This window comes from Triticum urartu, unplaced genomic scaffold, assembly GCF_003073215.2.
Source record: "Triticum urartu cultivar G1812 unplaced genomic scaffold, Tu2.1 TuUngrouped_contig_3316, whole genome shotgun sequence".
Taxonomy (NCBI): domain Eukaryota; kingdom Viridiplantae; phylum Streptophyta; class Magnoliopsida; order Poales; family Poaceae; genus Triticum; species Triticum urartu.
Window position 1 is genome coordinate 1 of NW_024113846.1, and position 8,233 is coordinate 8,233.

General features: G+C 47.8%; 1 protein-coding gene across 1 annotated transcript; it reads right to left on the reverse strand.

Annotated features, from left to right (window-relative positions):
• Window positions 1-3,957: 3,957 nt before the first annotated feature.
• On the reverse strand, window positions 3,958-7,691 carry LOC125527224 (the record flags this gene model as incomplete). The annotated part of the gene is made up of 2 exons (XM_048691769.1): window positions 3,958-4,243; window positions 7,205-7,691. Coding segments are annotated over 2 exons (562 nt in total), but the record flags the coding sequence as incomplete, so codon positions are not given.
• Window positions 7,692-8,233: the final 542 nt, after the last annotated feature.

Here is an 8,233-nt window from a genome sequence, read left to right on the forward strand (position 1 = left end):
CAGAGCGCCACAACGTCAATGGCGCGGCGGCGACCGAGCTCGGGCGATGGCTTCGAGTGAGGAGAGAGGCAAGAGCGGGGAGGGGAGGCGATCTAGGGTTTGTCAACGAGGCTCGGGGTCTTATCCGCCGCGAGGACCGCGAGATGGCCGCCACGGAGGCATCGGCGGCTAGAGTGGCCTGGATGGCCGCCACACCCTCATCTGCCTCCTGTAGCAGGAGATTGAAGGAGAGATGGTGGTGGTGGGCTGGGCTGTTGTTGCTAGATGGGCCAAGGTGCAAAGTGCCACTAGAGCCCACTAACACAGTAGTTAGGCCTAAGTGCACAGTAGGTCTTCCATATTTTCCCTTTTTATATCATGTAATATTTCCACCACTCTTTTGCATTTAGCTCATGCAGCAAACGATTTTTGCTATAACTGAAACTTGGCACATAAATCAAGCATAAAATTTTACGGTGCCACAAAAAGTTTGGAGGCAAAAGGAGTTACCAAACCATTTTTAGAAATTGAAAAGGTCCATTTAATTGATGCTGGACCACTAAATTAAATCCCAAGGGCATTTTGGGAGCTCCAAAAATGTTGGATGCAACATGAGAAATATCTAGGGATTATTTGCCATAGGATGAACTATTTTATTTGCATGAAAGAAGAAGTAAATATTTGACATGAAATTTGAATTTGAAGCAGATTTTGGACAAGTGGCATTTTGGCATGATGATCATGATGACATGACCATCATTAGGGGAAGATTACTGTAGTGTGATGCTGGGGATGTAACAAATCTCCTCCACTACAAGAAATCTTGTCCCGAGATTTAAGTGGGGAAGTAAAGAGTAACTTCGGGTGAACTGACCCATATAGGGTTAATTGTCTGGTGAACAATGCAGTGAATGTGACAGAAGTATCTCTCGAGTTGAAATTTAAGAAAACGTCGAGAACAAAATATGAAGGTACAATAAGAAGTTTCAAGCGAATGGACAAACGATCGATGTCTGAAATAGAGTGTGAAAGGGGTTCAGAGCATCGAGAATAAGTATTGCATCTGATACGAGAACATATCACAAGAAGGTGGCTCATGAATTACATACGAAGCCAAGCGTGAGAGATAACCTTAGAAACAAGGGTGTACAGGAGAGTCAGGTTTCGATCCCGTGGAACTGTGGGTTATGGGCTCACCATGTGGGTTAAAAGTAGGAAGGGTGCTAACATTTGTATGGTCATGATAGCAAGGCAGGTCAGAGTATAGCTTGTCTATTATGTTGGCAACAACGCTGGTACCAAGGGCGAGGGACGAAGAGAACCATTTTCCTGCTCGTTAGACGAGGCGGACCAATAGGCAAAGTTCTTGTCCATCGGTGGTTACCGGAATGTCATCAACAATAGTAACAAGGTCTTACTGACAGAGTTGTACAACGAGGTGCTTACTTAAGCAGGGATTTATCTCTGCTCATACAAGTTAGATTACAAGAAAGGTGAAACAAACAATGGAAAGGAAAATGTGATTATTATGATAATCAAACCAATGGAAATGAAGAAGTGTTTACACATAAGAGTTGGGAGTATATCCTTCCCAGGGAAAAGCGGAGCAGGATATACATGATAGGACAGCAAGTTCAAAAGTATTTAGATAATGGGGGGAGGGAAGAATCATGATATTACCCATACAACGGTGTGAGGGTAATTGAACGAGAAACATTTTGTATTATGCTTTCGATGTTGTTGTTGATATTCGGAATACCACAGTCATGCTTCGATGCGGCAATGATATGGTGTTCCAAGTAGGGGTTGGAGTTGAAGATCACAAGAAATACTCAAAGAACAATTGCAGGAATAGCAAGGAGTCCAAGGTATAACCAAGACATGATCAATCATGTGTTGGAAAGAAGACAAGGGGGTAGTCGATGATAACTCAAATCATCATAGGTAAAGGATGGTATTTCTCACCATGAATTCATTTGTCATTTCAACAGAAGTCAAAATGTTGATGCTGATCACGACACCTTTGTCGAGAGGCTCTATGAAGATGCCATCGAGCAGCGACGACAATAAACAAAAAGGGGTAGATGAAGTGAAAGGCCATGAGAACCACGGATTCGACACAAGCTCAAAATCAAACTTGTTGTTCGAGATGAAATGATAGGATGAGGAAGATCGACGTAAGCTTAGCTCGTCGTCGGAAGTTGCTCTTCGGGAAGAAGGACCGGGTAGCACAGTTAAAATTAGCGCTATAATGATATAGCCGATCAGGCTAGGAATAATGTGATGGAGTATCATTCCAATGAGAATTCACAAGAGGTAGTGCAATGACACAATATCCTCGAGATAACAAGGGGCAATACTCGAGGTAGATCAAAAATAGAGGTTGGGCAGATGAAATGATCTACAAAAGACAAGTATTTTAACTTGTCCAGGAAATGGAATTAAGGAGAAACTATGGTCGGAACCACGGTTATGAATGATCAAACCACCGATACAAGATGAACTTATAACAAAGGGTAATCATTTTTACGAGCAGCTTCCACGATAAGTTCTACATCGGGTCCATGGGCATGAACACAAAGGTTCAAGGTCGACTCCCACTTCTTCAATGCATAACCTTTCATTCACTCCTCGTTTTCCAAGAAATTGTAGGGCAGAAGATTTATCTGGCGAAGTACCAGAAGAGTAAGACTCACATCTCTTTTGAGTTCACACGGATTATGGAAGGCATAAGTTCAACCCATCGGGGAATTTTACGAATCTATACATCCACCAACCAAGTAAAAGATACGAGTTCAAAAGCAGAGTATCAGAGTCAAAGCAGATGATACAATTTACCGAAGGTATTTTGTATCAGAGAAAAACTCACAAGACTTTGGATGTGAAGGACATTGTCGGATAACAACCCAGCAATGGATCTGGCGATTCACGACAGAGTTGATGTGAGTATCGGTAATCAATCAGATGAAGAAGGGGATGCAAAGGCATCAGCTTATAGAAACGTCTGAATGATTCGATGCTTGGGTACAAAGGAATTATAATTCCAAGACGAAGGATCAGAAGCAGAGGCTCTGATCAAAAGATGAGTAAGTAGAATAGACTTAGAGGTGTACCCGATCAAATCTGGATTGGGCAAGAACCAGCTCATATCTGGAAAGATGTCTGAGCCGGAAAGAAAATTTCCAAGGATTAATTGATGATTGCGAGTATTCGCTCACACGTCGAATCCATAGGAACAGAATGACAATCACAAAGAATTTTAAAGAATATTGCTAGACATATGGAATTAATCCTACTGCAAGCAGGCAAGGAGAATCAAGAGCAATAGGCTCCAGAGGATTTTCAGAAGATCAGATAGTATTTCCAAGTATTTTGGAAAGCATATGAACAACTGGGGATGAACAGACCCCGGTTAAGTGAATTATCCGCAGTGCAAAAAGAAGCCGCAAAGCAGAAGACACAAAGGATTCTCGAAAGAACGGAGAGTACATCTTGTAATAACATGAGCAACTGGGTATGAAGGTACAAGCGGCAAGGATGTTATTCACGGGGATTATCGGTGGTCAGGAACTGCAAGGCAGTGGACACAGGGTTTCGAGAAACATCGAGGAGTATCTGTAGAATCTTCTGGCCAAGCAAGCGATCATCGAAAATGTCAGGGCTCTCTGGAAGGAAGTGGGTACGAGAACCAAATGTCAGAGTTAGTAAAATGTTTAACCCGAATAGACGAGAGATCAGAGTCCGAGAGTATAGACGAGGAATAAAAGATCTTAATACCACCCAATGGCGACATGGGCCTGTAAGACACACAGCCATGTTAGTAAAAGTTTTTGTAGTGCCTAGACTCAACTTCGGCCAAGGAGTTGGAAAGGGGGTTACCTACACGCAGTCGGCTCTGATACCAACTTGTGACACCCTTGATTCAATCGTACACTAATCATACACGCAAATGTGTATGATCAAGATCAAGGACTCACGGGAAGATATCACAACACAACTCTAGACACAAATTAAAATAATACAAGCTTTATATTACAAGCCAGGGGCCTCGAGGGCTCGAATACACAAGAGTTAGCGGAAGCAACCATATCTGAATACAGACATGAGTTAGACAAGTTTGCCTTAAGAAGGCTAGCACAAAAGCAACATCGATCGAAAAGGCAAGGCCTCCTGCCTGGGAGCCTCCTAACTACTCCTGATCGTCGGCGGCCTCCAATGTAGTAGTAGACATCGGCGGTGGCATCTGGCTCCTGGGCTCCGACATCTGGTTGCATCAACCGGAAAGAAGAAGAAAGGGGGAAAAGGGGGAGCAAAGCAACCGTGAGTACTCATCCAAAGTACTCGCAAGCAAGGATCTACACTACATATGCAACATTATCAAAGAAAGGCTGTATATGTGGACTGGGCTGCAAAAATGCCAGAATAGAGAGAAGGCCTAGTCCTATCGAAGACTAGGATCTTCTGGAAACCACCATCTTGCAGCAACAGGAGGGAGTAGAGTAGCGTAAAGTAAAGTAGTAGTAGTGTTATCAACCTCGGCTGGAGATCCTTTCTCGACTCCCTGCGAGAAAGCAATCCCAGAGCCATACTATCCGGTTATCATCACAATCCAATTCTCATCACCATCCAGTTCTCATCACAAGTATCCAGTTCTAGTTGTATCGATCGGGATACAACTCCAAGTGTCCGTTACCATAGGACAAGCTATCGATAGATGTTTTCTTCCCTGCAGGGGTGCACCAACTTACCCACCACGCTCGATTAACTCTGGCCGGACACACTTTCCTGGGTCATGCCCGGCCTCGGCCAAACAATACGCCGTAACCCGACCTAGGCTTAATAGAGAGGCCAGCACGCCGGACTAAACCTATGCCCCCAGGGGTCATGGGCCATCTCCCCGGGAACTCCTGCACGTTGCGTACGCGGCCGATGAGCAGACCTAGCTACCTCCTTCAACAAGGCAGGCGCTTACGCAGTCCAACCCGGCGCGCGCCGCTCAGTCGCTGACGTCTATTAAGCTTCGGCTGATGCATACGACGCAGAACGCCCATACTATGCCCACGTGATGGTTAGTGCTATCAGGCCAGAGGCCCCTCGGATCAAATATCCAAATCGTAGTGGATTAGGAACGCGCAGTAACAAGCAGAGACTCACGAAAGATGTGACCCCGTTGCCCCGTCTCGAGGACTTGCGACAAGGGCTAGGAATGCCCGGCCACGCCTCGTAATTATCTCGCAGGCACCTTCCAGGTCCGCCCGACTCCACATCACTCGCAATTAAGCTCGCGCGGGTACCCCTCAGGGCCGACCCGTCTTCAGTAACAGGGTTCAGTGTAAGTCATAGTAACCATAGTAACCGTGTGTCTAACACCAAGGGGAAAACCTGAGGAATCACCCTTGACGGATTCCACTCGATGTAATCGTCAAGGTGAACTTAAGAGGAACCACCCTCGAAGTTCACACTTGAGGGGTTGCACGATAGAGCCGTATCGGAAGTGGTTAAGGAGGAAATCACCCTCGATGACCCCGGCCGAATAGCTACACTACAGAGATCTCATCAGGAGTGATGTATAGGTTCCACCCTCGGCACTCGATGGTAACTCTGCAGAGTCGAGCAACAAAAGGGGAAAGTGATGTGCGGTGTCGGGGCCTGGTCTTCGATCCCGTTGATCGGGTCTTCTGATAATCCAGCAGGGCAGTCGGGTCAAGTGGGGGTCACTGATGGGTCTCTAACCAACCTATACTAAGCAGTTTAGGATAAGCAGGCAAAGTACAAAAGTAGATACAAAAGCAGGCTATGCATCAGAATAGGAGCAAACAATAACAGTAGCAAAATCTAATGCAAGCATGAGAGAATGGAATGGGCGATATCGGGATGATCAAAAGAGGGGGGCTTGCCTGGTTGCTCTGGCAAGGAGGGGTCGTCGTCGACGTAGTCGATCACAGGGGCAGCATCGGTCTCGGGGTCTATCGGAGAGAAGGGGGGGGGGAGAAACAATAAATTCACGGCAATAATGCAAACAATATGCAGGACATGACTAAATGATATGCAGAGGTGTTCTACTGCCTAACTAAATGATTTAGTTAATTTAGGAATTTATTTGGATTTATTTAATTAAAGTTGGGAACTATTCATTCACTGAAATCGGTCTAAAAGTTCCATGATAATATAGCTATGGGCATTTGACAGGAATACGGAGGACGTATTCGGGTTCGTATCGAAATTCTAAGCAAGTTTCATGTATAAATTATTTTCATCGGAGTTACAGATTATTTAATATAATTTTTCAAAGATTTAGCAATATTTTGAAATTACTGTAATTCAAAAAACTAAACAGACAAATTGTTATGGGTACAAAGGAGTGTACCCAGCAATGTGTGCACGTGTATGGAACATGGGGCAAGGGACTGGGTTGACCCAGTCAATATTTTGACTAGTCAAAAGTGAACAGTGCACGTGGGTCCCAATTGTCAGACACATTTTAATTAACAGATTCTGCACTAAACTTAACTAGCTTAATTAGAGGGGGGGTGGACTAAACTAATTAGGGCCTCCCTAATTAACAGGGGGGTGTCGGGCTCAGAGGCCCAAATCGGCCTCTGTTGAGGCCGTGCCCGCACGCACGTACTCGTAGAGTACGGCGCCGACGGCCATGGTGCTAGCCGGGAGGGAAGGCATGGTGCAGGGGGGGTCGGGCTCCGGCGGCCGGGCGTGGCCTCCGGCAAGGCAGGGAGGGCCGCGCAGCGGGAGGGGACGGCGCAGCGCGACGGGAGCGGGACAGTGGGTGCGGCGGGGCACCCGGAAGCAGCGGACGGGGAAGGAGCCGGAGCGCGGGGTTAGGGCGGCAGCAGCAAGGCAGGGCAGGCGGCAGTGGGCAGCCATGGCGCCGGGGTGCCGGGCGGTGCTGGGCAGCAGCAGGCGAAGTAGTACAGGCAGGAGCAGCAAGCAGCAGGTGAGCAGCGGCAGGCAGCATGGGCGCACCAGGCGGGGAGCAGCAGCGGCGGCACACAGAGGCTGCGGGGGGTGGCGGCTACGGCGCGAGGGGAGCAGCGAACAACGCGGCCAACGAGGAGGAGCGCGGACAGGCGCGAGCTACGCACGGGGAGGGGCGCGACGAACGCGGTGAGCGGGAGTTCAGCTGTGTCAACGCAAGGTCGGGACGGCGATTGCAGAGACGAGGAATGAGGGGAAACAGGGGGAAACGTGGGGGAACGACGAGGCTCACCCCGGGGAGGCCGATGACGAGCTCGGACGGGCCGGGGGCTTGCCGGAGCGCGGATCCAGGGCGGCGGAGGTCGGGGTCGAAGGTGGAAGAAGATGGTGATGGCGTCGATGCGGCGGTGTTCCGGGCCAATCCGGACCCGTAGATGATGTAGTCGTGGACGGTGGTCTTCCTGGACAGCAGCTGACGGCGCGGGGTGGCTCCAGAGCGCCACAACGTCAATGGCGCGGCGGCGACCGAGCTCGGGCGATGGCTTCGAGTGAGGAGAGAGGCAAGAGCGGGGAGGGGAGGCGATCTAGGGTTCGTCAACGAGGCTCGGGGTCTTATCCGCCGCGAGGACCGCGGGATGGCCGCCACGGAGGCATCGGCGGCTAGAGTGGCCTGGATGGCCGCCACACCCTCATCTGCCTCCTGTAGCAGGAGGTTGAAGGAGAGATGGTGGTGGTGGGCTGGGCTGTTGTTGCTAGATGGGCCAAGGTGCAAAGTGCCACTAGAACCCACTAACACAGTAGTTAGGCCTAAGTGCACAGTAGGTCTCCCATATTTTCCCTTTTTATATCATGTAATATTTCCACCACTCTTTTGCATTTAGCTCATGCAGCAAACGATTTTTGCTATAACTGAAACTTGGCACATAAATCAAGCACAAAATTTTACGGTGGCACAAAAAGTTTGGAGGCAAAAGGAGTTACCAAACCATTTTTAGAAATTGAAAAGGTCCATTTAATTGATGCTGGACCACTAAATTAAATCCCAGGGGCATTTTGGGAACTCCAAAAATGTTGGATGCAACATGAGAAATATCTAGGGATTATTTGCCATAGGATGAACTATTTAATTTGCATGAAAGAAGAAGCAAATATTTGACATGAAATTTGAATTTGAAGCAGATTTTGGACAAGTGGCATTTTGGCATGATGATCATGATGACATGACCATCATTAGGGGAAGATTACTGTAGTGTGATGCTAGGGATGTAACACTCTCCGTTCCCCTCTACTCCAATTCTTCCTCCCCATGAACATTGTAAGG